Raw genomic sequence first — 20,732 nt, 5'->3', positions numbered from 1 at the left:
TGACGAAGGCCAATTTACGTTTTCAACTCAGTTGATAACACTAAATTACCCTGTTATACTCTCCCACCGATGCAGCACCACAGTTTCTGTAGAAACTAACCCCCTTTTTCCTCATTATTGAAATACTTGCTTTAATTTATTAAATGTCCTCAGTCCTAAAAGATAATTAATGTGTAGAAACAGGGAGAGTAGACCTTTGAGTGATTTTGATCAACATTTGCACAAGATTTTTATAACGTTGCTTAAACGTTTCGATCAACTGATGGCTCTTACCTCACACGACTGATTCAACTGTCGTCGACCTACACCACGTAACCGCAGTAATGACGTAAATTTGTTATGTTCCAGGCTACTATGGCCAACTCGGACACGGAGACCGAGTGGACAGATCTGCGCCGACGCAAGTAGCAGCCCTATTGTCATTGAGGCTCAAACCTAAAACGCTTTATTGTGGTGCTTGGTCGACCTTTTTAATGAGTTCGAAATGATCTGTGATGTGTTAAGGTCATGTCCACCTTAATTAGTTTGGAAGGTTATCGTGGAGGACCCCCCAACAGTTTCGTGATTTTATGAATCGTCGCCACTGTGCAGATATCGTGGAACAGCATTATCATGAAGGTTCAGCTGACAAACTCGCCTGAACTCTGAAAACCAAAACGAATGCAACCAAAACAGCCAATCAGAAGAGATAAAAATTATCACAACGGGTCGATTGAGATTTCAGAGGGAAAACACGCAAACTGCTTGAAGCGCGGGAGATCTTCAGTGACCAAGTTGCGACTATTTTTATTTTTGAACTGATTGGTTGTGAAAATGTTGCGAGGTTTCTGGACCAAAGACACAGCGAAGTGCTGCAAAACCAAAGTAATACGTTATCATTTCAGTTGATAATTCTAAAGTACCCTGTTGTACTCTCCCACCGACGCAGCACCACAGTTTCGGTAGAAATTTATATTGCCCCCTTTATTCAAAGTAATACCAGATTACTTTCAACACTCGACTGGAAATTTTCCTAAAAGGGTCATTACGGTGTGATCGCTTTGCTGGGGTAGCGATGAAAAGAATCGTCCAAGTTGCTGAGAGTGAGAACGATCGCACTTAAGAGGTCTCCTAGTTAGCTTTGTCAGTCAGTCGACTTTTAAAGGTATAGTTCGAAACAATTTGGTTAATATTATTGAGATTCAATTGGCTGGAAGGATCAAGATGACGTGGTTTTGGTTCGTCACCATGGTTGTGTTCTGTTCCGTTCATCTGTTTGTCATGAAGACGTTGATCATTCCTGCTGAAAGTTGTTTGTTCGTTCTGATTACACTGACCAGGTGTGCGATTCTCAAAATGACCTGAAATCTTCTTGGGCTTGAAAATCGTCGCCCTTATTATCGATAAATACGTATAGACGAGATTTTGTAAACACGATTGTGATGCTTTGTGTTCGCGCGTATTTTTGAGAAATATGTTATAAATACAATAGAAGACGTTTCCCCGCTTTACCTTACCTCATTCCTACGCTGGGGGAGGTAAGAGAATTCTCGCAGATTATGCAAACCTCAAATTGTGTATGACTGTCTTTAATTAATCTTCTAGGCGAGGCTTTGTAAACACGTGAAAAGTCAATTTCAATGTAGATGCCAAATAAGCAAAAATCAGTAAAAAAATTTGTTTTTATAGCCCCCTCTTTGAAACCTCTCTAAGGTATGTAGCTATTAAGGTCACCTTAAACGCTAGGATATTGGAGGAGTCAGCAACAGCTTTTCAATAAAAAAGAGACGATTGATCGATTGAAAGTTGTGTTCACAGGTTACAGCGCGTATTGGGCTGCAAGAGGAATATTTGCACCATGTGGATTGAAGTTCGTAACTTACGGTGTATATCCATCATATTTACACTTAATAAGGTAAACTGAGTTCATTAGAGGGAAGAGAACCTTCTAAATATTTTCTTAAATTCTTTAAACCTCATGAACAAGGAAGCAAAGAAACAAATTCAGGGAATGAATGAGTTGTTTTCTGTCGTAATGGTTCATGATAAGCAAGCTGTTTGACATCACACATTGTTTTTATCTTCGAATGACGATCTTATCTTGCGTTGTGTTGCTCGGCTGTATCTTTTTAAAGATTGATGCAGAGCCTCTGATGGTTTTCCTGCACTGCCAATCTTTTGATCGCACAACGCTACTTTTCGTCCATACTGCGTAATTAAATGTTAATTAGTGGGCGGCGGTGTTTCTCTTAACGGGCTGTGCACAAGCGCGAGCGCAGTTTCGGACTCGCTCCAGTTCTCTAAGTCTTTTCTCTTGAACGGCCAGTTGCTTTTCAGCCATCATTTCAGCAGTAAGCTTGGGCGGATTGTCAAGCTTACGGAGTCGTCTTGGTACCCTGGCTGAAAGCAGAAGTGTTTCCTTACGTTTGCCATCAGTGAGAACTTTAAAAGCGATGGCGCTTTCAGTTCTGCCAAGAAGAATCGTGTAAGCGAAATTTAGGGGTTTCGACGCCATTTTGTTAGAGGTGGGAGATGACTTGCTCGATGAAGACTTTTCTCCAACCAGCAACCTATTATAAACCACTGTTTTGTCACATTTCTTTTCTTTGTCGAATGTTTGTACCTGTAGCCCTTCTGTATGTGACTTTTCTTTGGTCAACCGCTTACTAATAAGCTGCTTTCTAGGTAGCATTTCCTTAGCTAGGCTTTCGTGGGTACATTTTTGCATGACTGGCTTTTGTGTACACAACATTTGTTTGGTCATTTTTTGGCTACACGACTTCGTTCTTGGGTTGATTTTTGAAGCGAACTTTTCCTTATTTTTCGCTTCTCCAGTTGACTTCCTTTTAGCCACCTTTTTGGTCTTCCGTTTTTTAAGTCGCTCCTCTTCCCTAGCCATTTCCTTAGCCATTTCCTTCACCTTCTGAATGGTGATTGTTGAGCGATGGATAATCGGTAACAAGCGGTATCCTTCAGCCGGAGACCGTCTCATCTCCATTGCGTGCGGGTCCTTTTTTGCTCCTGTCTCGACCTTTGAATCATGGCAGTTGTCGGTACAGTTTGTGATGTCTCTAGAAGCCTTGACCACCTGTGAGAATGGTAGACATGCGTGTGAACTTCCAGTTTCGAATTCTGCTGTTAGGACAGCAGTTTCTTTTTTCGCAGTCGTCTCCTTAGTTTTAGATTTTGATCGTGTCTTCTCATTCCGTTTGCTTGTGCTTCTGGGAGCTTTGATCTTGGTTTTTTCATGTTCCTCGAGCATTTTCTTAATAAGACCACGTATCTGCACCACCTTCGGGTGGTCATCGAAATTAGTTTCTCGTCTTCGGTCTTGGAAATACGTGTCAGAGGAAGACTTAATCCTTTTTCTTGACTTCTTGAATTTCGACAACAATGAGCCGCACATTGGGACACCGAAAAGAATGCTACACGCTTCTTAGAATTTCTCGAAATACTTGAAAATCTGGGGCAGTAACTACAATTGCTTAGTGACGTGTAATTCGCTGTCAGTGTTGGTGACAATTGTGATGTCATAATGACTAATAAATTGCGCTCCCAGGACTCCTTTAGGCAGCTGCCTGTCGAGTACTTTTTGGAAATATGTGAAACGCTATCATAAAGACGCTGAGGACAATACAGATCAGAGGTTTAAACACCATCGAGGCTAGTAGCAGAAACCAGAACAGCCACCAAGATTAACCGTCAATCCTACTCATGTTGTAAGACGAACATCTGCCAGCTAAGCTAAGATCTAACTAGAGAACGATTTTGTAATAGTTTTAGCGGGAACATATTGAAAAGGTCCAAGATAGAGAGTTCTTGTCGGAATTTATGCTCATGCCGCGTTCTCGATAATTTAGCTATAATTTCGCCCTGCACTATCACTCTTCAGCAAAGAAAATACCGAATACGAAGTATGTTTTCAAATAGAAATGAGCTTGGTAGCTGGTGATTGTGGCCGAACCGTTAAGTCAGAGGCGCGCTGTTTAGGTTTTTCCATTTTAGTTATTCACGTGGCCATTTCCCGTTAGATGGGCCCTCCAACGCCTTAATTTTTCTTTCGTGCAAAGTCCGAGTTTCAATAGACATCTGACAATCATTATATATCTTGTTTGGGAAAAGAGTCTAGACTTCACTATTAACAGAGAAAGAGATATCATCTATAACAGGCTAAACTGTTATTCTCAAGTGGCTTCTGTGCCGAAACCGAAGTTTTTTTAGCTGGACAAAGAGCTCTATCTAATACCTCCTCGAATTCAGCAACACTAGCATTGATCTTTCAGATTGCTCAGTTCTCGACTCAAAATCTACGGAAATATATTTACTGACCCAGTAGGATATTCCTCGAACGTTGTTTTATCTCCGCGATGAAATGGCTCCTCTAATTGCTTTTCTTTTCATGCTGAAAGGGTTGAACCCCCCAGGACAATTTAATGTCTTTTTAATCACTTTTCAAGGGACATTTTTCCACAATAACCGCTTGTTTTTATTCTCATTTAAATGACTTTCGTTTTAGCCATTTTTTAGTTCAATAATTATGGCCCCTTTTAAAAAAACATGTACCAGAGAAATTATTTTTCACAATAATAATCTGTCTGATTTAAAACAAAAAACAAAACAAAAAAAAAAAACAAGGACTCGAGTAAGGATCGAACTCATATCGAGCGATATCTATGGGTATAGATATTTCGCCGTTTCTTATGCTTTTACGGTGCTAGTGAATTGAAAATGGTCGAATTTCTTCTTTCTATCTTTCTTTCTTCTAGGTTAATTGGTAGGGAACAATTTACCGGAAAACTTCTGAAGTAAGATCAAAACTGAAAAGAGATCGAAATACCGATTGTATGTTTATGGTTAGGTTTTTGTGTTATGAACGGTTTTTCACGCTCGGTTTTCAAATTCAAATTTGTTTGAACACATAGTCTTGTGAAAAAAGAACGCATCTTGTCTTTTGGTTGATCACACGCTGATCCTAGATTAACCATCGAAGGAGGCTCTTTCTCGTGTGATTAATAGCACGGATGATCGGATAAACAATTTCGTTTTTGTTACTCCTTGACGTTGCGTTTTAAAAGTCCAAGTAACAATGTGGTTACAAAATGATGTTAGTAGCCGTCCTTTGATCAGATTTCAGAGACGTCAAACCAAAGTCATGATGGGTCGGTGGTGACATGGTCCTAATTATTAAGAATGTCTTGTTGTGGTCTCATTTAATTACGCCTTTTACCTCCCGTACATTGAAAAAACCGCAATGTTGTCGCTAAATTAATCTTTTTGAACTGTCTTTGAATTGGTCAAAATAGCATGTGGCTTGAATAGGAAGTTATTAATGTTGCTTTTGCGATACATGTACTTCAGGATGACCTCGAACAAAAAAAATGAAAATTCCAAACTTTTCTTTCTTTCTATCGAAGCATTTATAGGCATGTCACATGTTTGGTTAACTTTAAACGCAATACGTACTGTCTCGTCTGACAGAAAAAAAAATGACTTGAAATCCGAGCGGCATTGTCTGTGTACGACCTCAGCCTCTTGCCAGAATCCTTAGTTGAACAAAGTGTCGCGAGCTTCCCTGCCTTGAAAATCGTAGTGAAGACATTTCTCTTTCTGACGCCAAGCATTGTCCACAAATGCGTGATTTAAATTGATGATTCCTTATACTGTGATTGCTTTTCGTGTCATTTTTGTGCGATAATTTCTTCTTAAAGCAGCAAAGGATATCAAAGACCAGAGAAAGATACAACGCACCAACCAAAATCATGTCCAAATTAAAATGAAAGTTTTCCATACCACGTAACTCCAAATGCTATTTTTTCGTGTTGAGGCCGAAGTAGATACTTTCCCAAGCATACAGACCACGGGCCGAGCAGTATTTGCTGTGAGTCGTTCTCTGTCTAATTACGCGAAACCTCAGGGAGTTTTACGGTGCTATTAATATGTGTATTTTGCAAGCTGTTCTACTTTTCCCATCAACAAGCACTTGCACTATTTAATAAGTACATTCTAGCAGAAGAAACAATTGCAAATTAACAATAATTATCGGAAGGAAGGCTTTCGACTCTCGAAAATGCTTAAGAGCATCAAGTTGAAAGGAAACGTACATGATAGGCGAACTGAGGAAAAGTAGTGTAATAATGGACGAAATCTGCAGTTGTTATAAAAAAAGTATGACAGTAAGGGGCTATTAAATATTCATCATAAAAGGAAACTCGGACTTGTCTACTTTCTTTCTTATTTGGAGAATAATTTACGACGTTCCTTTTAAACTCCGGGGATTCATTTTGAAGATTAGAAATACATTTATAGACGGATTCATCGACCTCTCGTCTCACGGCACGCTTTGCGGTATTGTTGGAAAAAATTACTAATGATAAAATTATGGAGAAAAGAAAAATTTGACAGTCGACGAGAATAGAGAAAAATATGGAAAATTCCATTTTCCTCCCAAGAACAGAGCAATAAGATTTTATGTAAATAGACTGGACTTAAAGTTGAGCTCACTGTCTCCAGTAACGTTGTAATTCACCATAAAAACGGGGATATTTCTTTCTTGAATTGTTCACTCATGTAATGTAAACAATATGGGAGACCGAAATGTAGGTAATATCCTTCGACGAGAAGTTTCGTCATTAGCAGCCATTGTTTCATATAGTGGTTAATATGTAGATGTAATGCTTTTGTGGGAAAATCTAGTAGAAGGCAATCTGGAGATTAAAATGGATGACGCAACACTCCTTAAATTGTTTGTGCGATGCAAATGGTATTAGGATCGTCAGTTAGGTTAAGAGAGAATCTTTTCCTTAGTAAGAGGAAAGAGAGGTAAGGGAGACCTTTCTTATCTTCACGGCCTTCGGCCAAAAGTAATTTCGTAAAAAGATGCTTCAAACGGCCCATGAAGGCTAAAAAATATCACACACTCGTCGATTAACATTTCATTTAACTTTATTGAGATATTCAGACTGAGATGTAATTTGAATGGGCATTTTTCAGAGTTTTATTCATAACCCTCATAGATTTTGTTCGTCCCATGTCAACAATTATCAACCACGAACACATAGTGTGGTCTGTCTGTGCTTTGAACAGTACTTTGCACATTCTTTACCACATGTTAACAAAGACAAACCTTCCAATCTCTAATCCGGATTGACACGAACATGGTAATATTTATGAAAACGTAATACATGTACATATTAGCTAAACTTTCAAAACCAAACATTCTTATCAATAGGGTCTTTTAAAGGCAAATTTGACTGTTGGTTGTGCAAGAGCGTTGAAAACTCGTTTCCCATGGGAGGTCGAGTAAGCGTGGTTCAACTGTAAATAATTTTCGGTTTTTAAAAAACCAAGCGACTCTTTTCCCTATTTTGGGCTTTGAGCTTTGCAGACAGATCCTGACCTCTGGATGACCCCCATTGAGATATCTATTTGCTAAACGTGATCGCTGTATTCGTCCTCACACCAGACAAACAACAGTGTGGCATTTTGTCAAGAACACTTTCTGTACGGATATTCACTGTTTTTTCCCATATGTCATCTGAAAACTGTGAAAAATCTACCTTCGCGTACCTTCGCGTACCTTCGCTCAAAACATGCCATCAACGAAGTCGCCCAACCATCTGCAGCGGAGATAGATCAGTGGCGCCCCAGGGGTTCAGGGGGCTAAAATATAATAAAGCTTCCACTTCCTCATTTTCAGCCACACAAGTTGCTGTTTCTGTTATTTTTAGAAGAAATAAGGAGGAGTTAATGGGGCGACGGTAGAAAAAGTCGCCTTTTTATTCCCTGCCCTTCTCGATTGCCACAACCTTAAAAACGCAAACTTCTTCTGGTTGTTTAGCATGAAACTGTAAAAAAAACAAAAGGCTTTAAGCGGAAAATAAAGCAGCTGCTCAGTTTTGTCAGTGATCCTATAAACTATGTTTTAATACAGCAAATGCAAATGCAAATGCAACATGCAAATCCGGAAATATAATTTCTTGCAACCGCGCGACAATTTGCTAAATGAAACGCGAACTGCCGGAGAATAAAGGCACTGATTAATCTGATGATAATGATGAGTCTTGATTGAAAAAAATTGAAAACATCACCCTCAACAGACGTGAGTCTTTACGGTCGAAAATCCACAACAATAGACGGCACACGTTTCGCCTGCTTTCTTTAATGTTTAACTTCTAGTGGCGTCACGAAGGTCATTGTTTACATTTCAGAGGAGCGAACAATAAGTAGCTAAATTCTATTTTTTAAAATGCAGCGTAATCATTTGAAACTGTCTACTTTCATGGACGGAATTGTGCGAAAATGAGTTTTTTACCGAATCTTAAGTATCTAGATCGCCAACCCTAATAAATAACCGCTTTAGCAGATAAAAATATTCTTTCTCGCGAGAATTAAAGAAAAAAATTCAATTCGGATCAAAGTAAACAAATCTTCTAAGGAAACTTTGGAAGTGCTTTTTTCTGCTTGATTTTTGATTTTATTTTCGAACCAATTGGCCAAACGTTTTCGAATTCGGGGCACACAGAAATAAACCAATTCCCTTAAAAATTGGCACCGTGTTACTTATAAGATTTTATCAAGTAGTCTGCACAATATGTGCTAACTTTCTGAAGACTGTTTGCCGAAACAAGACGCAAGCACGTATTAATTGATTAAAGGCACATGAACGGTGACATGAGTAGTTTTCTCTTTTTGTTATTAGATTGTCATCTCTGTATTTCCGAAAAAGTTTATTATCGAATTATGTAGTTTACAAACTTTGAAATGATTTATAGTTTTATAAGGATTAACTCAAAGCATTCGCTTCGATTGTAATTTTCTGTGACCCACCAGTGAGAGTATCTTGTGACATTACTAAAACACGATCACACAAATGAAATTTTATATGCTATTGGATCTGGCCCCTAACTTGCGTGGGGTCTCCCAACCAATATAGCTTTTTGTGACTACTTCCATTTACGTTTGTTACTTAATTTAATGTCGGGGAATGAGCTGCATCACCACAGCCCAAACCCTAATAATTTTCAGAATAAGAAATCATACTTACAGTAACCACATTCGAAATGTAAACTAAAGGCAAGTGATACTTTTCTAACTGACTAACAGGCTCAGAAAACTAACGAAATACTTCATAACACGTTAACATAGGGTGTGGGAAATTCCTGTCCGGATTTTTAGTCTCTTATCAAAAAGGAAATTGGTTTCCGCCTTGTGAGGTACTTTTTTTTTTCCTCAGGACCTCGACCTTTTATTAATTTTCTTGAGTTTTGTGCGACGTACTCAGTTGGGATTCTTGTTTGTTTGATTGTGCCGAAGTTCGTGTTTCCAGTTGATCAGATTTTATTCGTGTATTTTTTTTAAATCGCTGCGGACAAATTCAGTAGCATGTCAAACCGTAATTGGACTATTATTGGGTTTGATCATTGTATGCGTGCGTGTGCGTGTGTGTGTGAACGAGCAGACCACAGCTGGTCAAACTGGTAGATAGGCATGCGGAATAATGGCTTTTAGGAATGCCTGCAAAGATGAAAAGAATGGCCAGATAAAAACTGCACGAACGAGGAATTATCACGGAAACCTTATGGTGAACTTTGAGAACCTAATCCGAACTTCCGCTCTGACAGTTAATTAGTTGGTTTATCAACATCTCTTTTGGTCAACTGTCGCTTTTTTCCTTATATCCTCTTATTGAGATTATAATCAAAGTTGTTCAAGTGGAGTCGGTGGAAATAAGAAATCCGGCTGTTAGTGGCCATGACACTTAGTTCGCTTATACTCAAGGCGGTTCTTCTAGGTGTTCTGGGCGCTCTGGATAGTGGACGGAGCACTCGTGCGTGTTCAGGTTGGTGTGAATCCACCTTAAATATGTCTCACTGATGGTGTCGCCATCTTACTCTGCAAATAACTCAGACAAAAATATAGTTTCCTCACAGTAACTCTTACTGGTAGTTAAGACTGACTGTAGCACAGGCCTATAACTAATGGAAAAATTGTAGAACTTCAAATATATCTGAGCTTAAGTTATCAGTCCTAATTTTTAGTTATCAGACATCAGTTATATTGTTCAGTTATTTAGTGACCCAAGGAGACTCTAATTTGTTCTTCATTCCTCCTCAAGCAGGGGCTTTTTATTTTCCGTTACCTAGGGGTCAATTGTCAAGCCTGCATTAGATGTCAACATTTTCCTCACTTTCCTGATGCAAAGGCTAGCTTTTACAATTCAAACATTTCTGTAGCTTTCGAGCTCAGAGAGAAAATAAGAGTTACTGGTATTTACCCATTGATTTTTTGTGCTTGATACAAAAGTGGTGGGTATACCACATGCTTTAAAGCTTTTTCGATCAGAAGAATACCTGATATGTATGAAAATTCACAGTATAGCTATTTTTTAAAGGTAAAAGTAAGTTTGGCCTTTGTATCACTCTATTATCAATATAGTTGGTAAACATTGCTCCCCAGTTTCTACTTCTAATTTTCACCCATGATATTTAGTCTCTATGTACAAAAAGCTTGTGTGTAACTGCATCAGAGCATTGCTGTAGGCTGGCAGGTAAATTACTTCTTAGTAAGTATTGATTCTGACACACAAAATGAATTTTTTTCATGTGGCAGCAACATTTTACAAATATGAAATGGTGCATTCAAATATAATGCGCATTGTTTCACAGGAGTTGAGCTGTAAGTGAAAGTCTTATAGTTTCCCAAACTTACTCAGCGTTTGAGATTTTATTTTCATCACTAAGAATTATCTCCATTCATACTAAAAACACTAATCTCAAAAACCGTTCGAATAACTTATGTTAAAAATTCAGAACGTATTGCTCATATTATCAGGCTCAAAACAATGTAACAGAACTCACATTATCCAAGATGACTCTTATTTGTTGTGTTTTGTGCGTAGTTTACTCTATGAAATTCTCAAGGCCCAACGCCTTACGAGTTGAGTAGATTGTTACCTTCTAAAGCAGCTGTTTTTGTCTAGTTTTATGTTAAAAGTAGTTCTTGAAGTTTACTGCGATTGAGGTGACGAGTTTAAGGAGTTAAGATAAAAACAATACGTATTTAGATTTCAACGAACAACACCAGAACTTTTCAGTTTACTCTGAATGGAAAACTGAGATTTAACAGAAATAACTCTCCGATTTCAGTTCCTGACATCCGTGGAAAGAATGGAAGCGAGCCCAGAAAGGTCATCAAGGTTAACAGCGGGAAGAATAAAAGACTCCCGTGCTGGATCAAGATCATTGATCCGAACCAAACGTTAAAGTATTACTGGCTCAAGGACAATCAGACACTCAGCGGAGGTCATCAACGTACAGTCAGACGCTCACAGTTCGTCATTAGATACCTAAGGATACGAAAGGCGAAGAAAGAGGACGCCGGCTTTTACACCTGTGTCGTGGTGAGCGACTGCGGCGAAAGTAATCACACAATACAGCTCATTGTTAAAGGTATGTGAACTTCATAGGTTGTGTTCTATGATATGTAAAAGATTCAGTTGATAGATGCATCAAAGTCACTTGTCTTATTATAGCCACCTCTTTATCAAGATTAATGCGTTTTCTTTCTCTGAGTAATTTTTATGCGATTTTAGAGGAGACAAAGCCTCAAGACTTTGTGTCGTCATACATACTAGTGCTAATGAGCGAGCCGGTAAAGTACACATTCACTTTGCTTGTGATATTCGTTTTCGTGTAAATCAGTTTTTCCAAAAGAAATTTTTTTTGTAAATGAGTTTTTCCAAGAAGAATTTTTCAATAAATTTCTGAATGGAAATCCTGTTAGTTTTTCGTTGCAATTTTCTTGAAGCAAAAACATGGCAACTTTTCCTTCTCAGAAAGCAGTTTGGGGAATTCTTGTCACTTTTACCTTGTAGCGAAAAATAAAGGCTTAAAAAACGACTCAATTAGTTAGATAATCGGTTTATACCATAGCACGAGTTCGAGCCCGAGTCAAGTTTGAGTCAGAAGTCAATTTCGAGTCACCATAAATTTTCCTTTGTTTTGATTTTAAGCTTTTTTTTTCTATTTTCGTTTTGAGATCTGTGTCAATATGATCATGGTACCAGGAATACAAGAACACTTACTTTTAAGCTTAAAACGTTTTTCACGGCCGTTGATTCCCAGCTGCGTTCAAAAGAAGTAAACATTCCAAGGTATATACGAGTTTCTCCAAAAGATTCCGACTTTTTAATTGTACACCTCTGAGGCAGACAGCCTTTTTCAACGACAAACTGAGTAAACTGACTCAGAGTATGAAAAAGAATCGCAGCTCTGATTTACATCCACAGGGATCCCATACAAGCTATCTCATTCTCTCCTGAACCAAAATTGTGGGGAACAGATATCATTTCTCTGTAAAACATTTGTTTTAGCAGAATGACCATGCCAAAATTTTCTTAGTTTTTCTCGTGATATACGGGTTTCGCTTGTTCAAAATTTTCGAAGCATCACAAAGTTGTCGAGCCATGTTACATAATGAGTGGACTACACTGTGTCTAGTTGGAAGCTCGAGTTCAATTTTTTCGTAGTTAGAGCATCAGTCGTGGTCACCACCGGGGTTTTGATATGTCTTGACTTTGAAACGTGTTGTAAACTTCGCGACAAATCTGTAACACTATAAGCGGTCTAAGAACGCTTATCAGCGATTCAGAATTCGAGAGTTCTTGTCCGTGGTAGGATCGAAACAGACCAAATAATAAGCTGTCTCGACTGAAGTGAAAGGTAAACAACATAGTTTAAGAACGAGTTTGTTCTAATTTTTTGGGCGGCTTCCATAATAGTGTATTGTCATACGATGTTATATTACAGAGAGGGCAAAAATTTAAGTTGACTCGAACTTGACTTGGGCTCGAAGTTGACTCGTGAAACGGTTTAACTCTAGTTTACCGCGCAAGTTGTGTCTAAGTTATTTTATAATTCGAGAAAGTGCTATTATCGATTTTGAGTCAGAAACAACCTGTGACTCTATTGACCTTACTCTATGATTGGTTGAGAGAACTCGCGCCAACATCGCAACCCACTCGGTTGCAAAAGTGAGACCGATTACGTTTCTGTCGTCGGCGTCTACCCTTACGTCAGGCAGTTGTGGCCTGTTTTATTTACTTTCTTTTTTTGAGTTTCCAGAAGCTTTTTATATAATTTTCCTGTCTTGTCTGTTTTTGGGATTATTTTGATTTGACTTTGCAAGACATGAGCGAAATGTGCTCTGTCAAGAGTTAAATCACTGAGATCACTGATAAAACGGGCTATGTCATGCTACAGGTTTGCGCACTGAGCTCTTCCTGTTTGTCGCTTCAGTGTGACTCATGTTTGTTTAGTCACCTTCTGTAGTTTTTGATGCAAGACAATCAATGCAATCAATAAACTGTGTCCTGTATGCTTGAAATGTAAAACTGGCAACGGCGCTGGAGATTCATTCACTGTTAAGGTGATCACTTGCACAACACGATCCTGAAGTTTCTAGGCAACGTTTCAAGGTAAAAATGAATAACGGTTGCCAATGTGGCTTTGCACTTCGGTAAATAGGGAAATGAGACAATAGCAAAACTCAAATATGCAGCAACTTGTTGTCAATATCGAGCAAAGAAGCTACAAGCGGTCTGAAAGGTTCCTTTCCTTGAATTGCTTAACATTTTTAAGAAGGATAGGTTTCCCTTCGAAATTTTTCTTAAAAACTGTTCTTTTGACTCCTTTAGCTCAGCGCTAGGAAAATGCGTTGTAGTTGGCTAAACATTTTCCTTCATCCTTCCAAGTTACACCACATGATGTAAACTTGGAGAACTATGATCCCAGAATTGAAGAGTCGGTAGTGTTTTCAGACTAGAACAACATCCCAGGATTTAATGGATTGTATGGAACTCTAAGGTAGTGGCTGCCATTGGCCCGTTTTTTCTTACCCGTTTCTTGATTCATTTTATGCATGCGTGAGTCGTGACGTAGCCTCTCTAACTGACTAAACTCTATGCTCAGGAAAACGGCACAAAGTTTAATCAAAGTTAACTAAAAGTGTTCAAGATTACCGTGAGATGTCGAAATTCGTGGAGGTAGCCGTTTCAATAAATAATTTCAGCGGAAATGATAGCTATAGATCTACTTCTATGGGATATGCTTACTTAGCCTTGCATGCAGCCTTAGCATATTCCATCGAAAAAGATTTACGAAATAAAACCAGAAACTTCCCTTATGTTAAAAAGTAACTAAAAATTAGAAAAAATGTGTGGAAATTCGACTTTCAGACTCCGCCATTTTTAAACTTCTCCCCGCAATCGAAAAGATTCCGTTGGCGGACAGATATGATCAGTAGCTTGATTGACTGTTTTGAATGAATACCAATCTAAAATGGAATGGAGAAGCCTTAATTTTGGCGCGGTCAAACCAATCAAATACCAGCAAAGGCTAAGTTTCATGCAGACGATGTTGATATGCTTAATCCTTGGAGATAAACATTTTCATATCATTTACGGCACATTATCGACTGAGCTTTGAAAATTCATCTTCTCTTTCAAATGTTAATTCATCCACATTTCCTTGTAGTTTTGATAATACGGTAGATACATGATTTAATGAGTGTAATTAGTTGTTAAAATACAGCCTATTTTTCTATCTTTTAGAAGCCAAAACCTGCAAAGCAAACCAGTTTACTTGTGCCGATAAGAGTTGTATTTCATTGTTTTGGAAGTGTGATGGTCGTCATGATTGCCATGATAGGTCAGATGAAAATGGATGTCCAACAACGGCTCCCCTGGTTTGTTCAAAAGAAATGTTTCGCTGTGACGGAGACTGCATACAAGGTCATTTGCAATGTGATGGAAAAAACGATTGTGCAGATGGATCCGATGAGAGAGGATGTGGTGAGTGTAGAAATAGTTCATTCATGAATGAGAAGGTGTGAAAGATGCTTGTGTTAAGAATTTTTTTTTCTGATCAGAACGAAAAAGAAAATACTGAAGTTAAGGAAAAATCTATCGATAAGTTTTTATAAAAAGTATAACTATTGTTTTCGACCAGACATTGAATATTTAAGTTTTCTTGTGTTTTATGCTGCAGCTGCACCCCAGTTGAGGCGGTCGTCTCCTCCAAGGCTCGTTGAACAAATGAGACAAAAGGAAGTCAAGCTGATCTGTAACGTGAGCGATGCTCAAAATTACATTTGGTATAAGGATGAGAGAAAGATTCATCTGCCCTCTGATCGGTATTTTGTAAAATCACATTGGTATCTGCAAATTACGGACGTTCTTAAATCGGACAGTGGAACGTTTGTTTGCTTGGCTTCCAATAGCTATGGAAAATTAAATTGCACAGTGAGGTTGATTGTTGAAGGTAAAAGTTTTTGAAATTTTGAGCAAATATTAAATTGGGTTTGTTGTTTGTGTGATGATTTGATTTCGTTTCCACTCAATACAACAGAAAAAGAAAGAAAATACTAACGTGGAGGAAAAATCTATCGATGAGTTTTATGAAAAGTACAGCTTTTGTTTATGACCCAACACTGAATATTTTCGAAAACTTTCCTGCTTAAGCGAGCTATTTTTTGTTTTTGTTTTCTTTTATACGTGTGTCAAAAAGCTGGTATCTCTGGAGCAGATCAAAGATCATTTAATTTAACATCGAATTCGAGAGGAGAGCTGTGATCTTAGCTATTGGAAAACTATTTGATATTTAAACATTCTATAGTTGGAGTTGAAAATTGTATTTTGGTATAAAGCTGTCTCAGTGCTATTCTTCTTGTCCAGCTTTTGAGTTAAAAGGAAACGTTTTGCAAGGATGATATGAAAAAAAAGAAAGGGAATTTGTCTATTAGCTCAGGGGTATTGGTCATTGATACTTGTTGTGTTGAAAAAACAGTTTTTTTCTTTTTTCTCAGATCCAACAGCTTCACCTACAAATGTTTTAGGAGGTACAGTTCATTGATATATTATATAACTTAATTACTTCTAGTTATTATAAAGCAAGGTAGTCTTTAGGTAGATCAGAGCGTTCTGATCGGTTCTTACTTGGTCGGTATTTTGCCATACGGACCGTTTCCACGGAAACGGTCATAAGCCGTGTATTTTTGGTTTTGATAAACAAGCAAATTCTAGAAAGAATTTAACTTAATAACCTCGCTTGCTCGAGCCACAATGTGTAAGATTGGCCCTCAGTCGTTTTTTTGTAAGGACCTCGCTGCAATTGGTCCATACTGCCAAGACCTGGGCTGAATATTTCCCAGTGCGGCCCTTTCGCTCGGTTAGTAAGAAGTTTTTATCTCAGGTTACAAATGCCTTAATTGTGTAGCTCCTTACTTTTGAAGTAGATCGTCAAGAAATAATAAAAGAGTAGTGTCTCTGGCATGCGTCCTAGGCTGCCAAGGCGATAAAAATGCGGGGTTTGTGGTCATATTCTTAGTGCATTTGAAGACTGTTCTCTGAAAGTTAGGCTACTATTTAAAATCTTAAATCATGTTCAGTTTCTTGATTTCAAAAACGTTTTGAAACGGCGCCGGGAGGATGAAAATATTATGGGTTATGAGGCAAACTTCTCCTGCTGAATGGAGGAAATTTGCATGACCACTCGACGATCATTTCGTGGAAAGTAGATTGTAATACATCTAATCAATTCATGTTATAGAGGTTAGGTTAATCTTAAGCTGTTCAACATAAAACCACTAGAATAAAATACTCTTATGGCAATAATCCAAATTTCGCTGTTTTTTTTTAGCCTGCCTTAATTCAAGGCTGAATGTAAGCGATGTATCACAGTGGTTACTTTCAAGTTGTAAATATTTATTTAAGTTACTAATATTTACTAAAGTAAGTAATATTTATGAAAGAAACTCCCACGTCGCTTCGCTGTATTTTTTAGGTTCTAATCCTGAGATATTAAAAAAAAACAGCATTAACAGGATACGAGATAGAGGACGAAAACTGAAAAAGGAAAATCCATTTCAAACAAACTAGCTGTTCCTGTTTTTAGAAACTTGGATATAACAAGCTCTGCTTATAATAAGTGTTGGCCTTAATTACTTTTCCAAAACTTTCAGCTCCTTTCGGTTGCGAAAGCTTTAGAAAAAAAAACTTTGCCGGGAGAGCAAGACAACGAAATTAGGTACGTTCCTACTACTTTAGTCCCTGGACGTTTCCAAACAGCCAAATATTGTTAAAGTTACAGGAAACTATTAGTTGGTTAATCATAACCATTACAATTTCCTCAAATGTGATTAGTGCATTAACGCTTTAATTTTTAACTAACTATTTTGTAGAGTTGTAATCGGACAGTGTAACATGACAGTTGGCTGTAATCGGACACCTGTTATCTGACAGTTGAAGAAGCCAATCGTACTTAGTCCACTAAGCTAAATAAATCAACTTATAACAGAATTGATCACAATACCCATAGCAACAACCACTTATCCTGAGAAAAACTGGGGAATTTCCAGTATGGAGGAATATTTAACTTTAGACATTTGTTCTAGATGTGTCTTTTTTCGGAAATCGTGATGGTTATGATTAATTGGTCGTGATTAACTAATCGCTTCGCGGTCGTCCGATTTATTAATCACTCATATTATTTCAGACCGAATTGGACCCCACTTGATCCTATCACCACTATGAACTGTTATAATTTTCTACGAAATGTATGCGACGCGTTCCCATTTTTGGGTGAATAGCTACAATACATACAGACTAAGGTCGTTCTCTATTATCTTAAAATGTTACTGTTTCCGTGGATATCATCGATATTCTTAATAGCTGGACCAACATTTGGGAATTTAGGCAATGGGTTCGATTGAAAACCTATACTGCAAAACTAAAAGTGGAGAATCGAGACATAATGCGAATGGCTAAGAGAGCAGAGTTCGAGGTACAGTCATTTCCTCCAACTTGTTCTAAGAAAACACCAGCTCATCTCGTCAAAACCATGTGCCCAGTGTTACCTTTTTTATCTTCTAGTTCCTCCTGACTTCTATTGCTTATAAAGTCTTTGATGATTAGAAATGATAACCTTGAAACGTATCTCGTTGCTCAGATGAGAAGACTCGCGATGCTCTTGTCCCCGGAATCGTCTCGGCTGGCGTTCTAATTACCGTAGCTGCTTTGTCTTTTATCTGCTGGCGCCGTCGATCTCGAACCAAGGAGCCCGTGAATGGTCCAATTTCAGTGTCAGGTGAGGCTAACTTGGAAGAGAGGTCGGCAGTTTTTTTAGAGGTTTAAAGATCCTTTTTAATTCGTAGTTTGTGTAGGCTATGTACTGAAAGCCGAAAGCTCGGGTGTTTGAGGCAGAGAACATTCTTTGGTCACATTATGAATTTTAACCTTGCAAACCTTTATTTTTAATATTGTTAAGGTGATTCCTCAATTTTGAACTCTGCATCTTGTATTGGACATAAAAATCACGTAATCAGGCAAGTAAGCGCGTGCATATTCCGAGAACACGGTATTGTTTTTCAATAAGGGGACTGGGTAATGAGATAGGATGGTCTTTAGCTCGTGAACAAGCATGGTGACCTATATTTTTAATTGTATAATTATTGTGTATAAATTTTCCCCTTTAAATTGGGCAAATTAACAAACATTCATCGAATTGGAAAAAAAGATATTGCTAAAATCTTGCACAGTCTGTTACTCGATGATGCAAATTATGACTGATAAACGACTCGAGGAACGTTTTGAATTGACGTCGTTTAAAATTCCGTGATAGTTTCAAAAGTTACATATCAAATTGTTTCATACGCTCAAGACTTTCAACCTATCGAGTTTTCAGTTTTAAAATGTTACTTTAATCACCCTTGCTTCCAGCTGCAGCAAAATGTGCCGCGAATCGATGAAATGACGCGCATGATTAGTGCCCGAACAGGCATAGGTGGGGTAAGTTTGGCCTATCATATCTCTTAAACGAGCACGGTGACCTACCTTTTAAATTGTACTTTTCGAAAGAAACATTGGTAGGGAACATTTGAGGAAAGTTAAAAAAAGAATTGTTCGATAACTTGATTTTTTTCTGAGGAATCACCTCAACGGGTTTTGAGGCAAAATCTGACTCCAATAAATTTTATACCATAGAACTCTCAGCCAACAACATGTACTTATTTTTGCTTTCAGAACTTGAATTTGAATACGACGCGTTCGTTATTTTCAGCTCCCAAGACTCGGATTGGGTGACTAAAACTCTAATTCTAACTTTGGAAGAAAAGCACGGTCTTAAATGCTGTGTACACTACAGAGATTTCGTTGCCGGAGTACCTTTTCGTGAAAATATGGTCAACAGTGTTTACAAGTCAAGAAAAATAATAGCTGTCGTGTCTAATAACTTTTTCAATAGCAATTATTGCGGTTTTGAGATGGATTACGCCCTTCACCGACTCATGGAAAGGAGAGATAACAGTTTAGTCGCCATCAAACTTGATGATGTTGACAGAGGAAAACTCCCAAAGGAGCTGCGAGAAAGGAGCTTCATAGACCTTTCAAAGAATGTTGAAAAGGAACACTGGGAAAGAAAATTGGTTAAATGTTTAACGATCCCTAGCGATTTGTCACAGGAACAGATTTTGTAACAAGCTTTTGGATATTAAGTTTTAACTACTTTTGTATGTGCGGTAACTAACTCGAAACGTGGCGCTGTATAAGTATATAAATAATATTTATCATTTGCGCTGAATAACCAAATTTACTTTGTGCTTTCCCTTCAATTCCTTATGCTTTCAGGTGAGACATCGCTTGCCCACGCTGTAAGTGTTATTAAGTAGTCTTGTAGCAAAACCGAAGAGATTCGTATTGAAACAGGAGAAGGCGACTGTAACTAATGTGTTTAGAGATCAGGAGGGCAATAGGTCTTTTTCATCGGGTATCTACCTTTTTTAAGTGAATTCGAACTTTGTGGCCATATTATTGTAAAATCGTAAGATCTTGTGAGACCTTTGATGAAGTCATCATATTTAGCTTGTCATTATACATATCATACTTTGAGATTTGAAATTAATGGATTGGAGCTCTTTAAGATATACTGACTTCATGAATGAAAGTTAAAATGTAACAATAAAAGTAAAATAACCCCAGATGATGTAAATATATTTTTCTATTCTCCTCAGTTGTTATCGTTGCCAGGCCGTGAACGTTTTCGAAGAGATGTCGAGAAAGTAAAGATGTGACTGAGGCCTTATATTCAAGCTGTGAGTGGTCTATTATCTCGTAGTGCCAACACAATTTTCCTAGCATGAAAAATTATGTATAGACCAAAATATTTGCGCGTGACGAAGGAGAACGCATACTAAAGGCGTGTCGTTTTTACGGAAATCATTCTCGCGGTTTTATGGACCAGTCCCAAAAGGATCGATCGTGACGCCTAGAGCTGAAGACACCGATTTTTTTCTGCGCAATCAGTACAAAAACAATTTACTAGAGATCGAACGCACTTTACTAATCTTTGATTATTACTAGTTTTATTACTATTTTGTACCTCATTCCTGAGCTACCAAATAATTTTGCTTTCCTTCGTGTGTTCCGGCCTATTTATTATTATTCAGGGACATTGTTAGTTACTTATAATTCCTGACATTGAAGTACACCAAGTTGCTAGTCAGAAAAATTATGCAATATGGATACGGGCTCATCAGATTTTGGAAAAATGTTTATTACGCAGTTCGCAGGACCACACAAGCGCAAGACTCAACAAATTATTTACAGGTATTCCAAAGAAAATCCACAAATGTTCCAGTAAGCAAGCCGAGTAAACATCCAGTTGGGCAATAAGGCAGGTTTTCTACGAACAAAAATTACACCT

General features: G+C 38.0%; 1 protein-coding gene across 5 annotated transcripts in view; it reads left to right on the top strand.

Moving 5' to 3' along the window:
• The window catches only part of LOC113665065 (RCC1 domain-containing protein 1), a 30,517-nt gene extending 10,915 nt beyond the window's left edge, over positions 1-19,602 (top strand). For 3 of the 5 annotated variants that reach the window (XM_089196403.1, XM_089196404.1, XM_089196405.1), the window contains 6 exons: positions 11,124-11,426; positions 14,588-14,827; positions 15,024-15,296; positions 15,841-15,873; positions 17,982-18,119; positions 19,055-19,602. In XM_089196403.1, coding sequence (XP_089052529.1) covers positions 11,124-11,426; positions 14,588-14,827; positions 15,024-15,296; positions 15,841-15,873; positions 17,982-18,119; positions 19,055-19,506 — 1,439 coding nt within the window. In that variant the 3' untranslated portion in view covers positions 19,507-19,602. Of the gene's footprint in view, positions 1-348; positions 1,771-11,123; positions 11,427-14,587; positions 14,828-15,023; positions 15,297-15,840; positions 15,874-17,981; positions 18,120-19,054 lie in introns of those variants that run through there. The other 2 variants (XR_016183654.1, XM_089196406.1) reach the window with 2 other exon arrangements.
• Positions 19,603-20,732: the final 1,130 nt, after the last annotated feature.

Source organism: Pocillopora damicornis, chromosome 2 (assembly GCF_964200805.1).
Source record: "Pocillopora damicornis chromosome 2, jaPocDami1.2, whole genome shotgun sequence".
In the NCBI taxonomy this organism is placed as follows: Eukaryota; Metazoa; Cnidaria; class Anthozoa; order Scleractinia; family Pocilloporidae; genus Pocillopora; species Pocillopora damicornis.
This window is presented reverse-complemented; position numbering and strand designations above follow the sequence as displayed.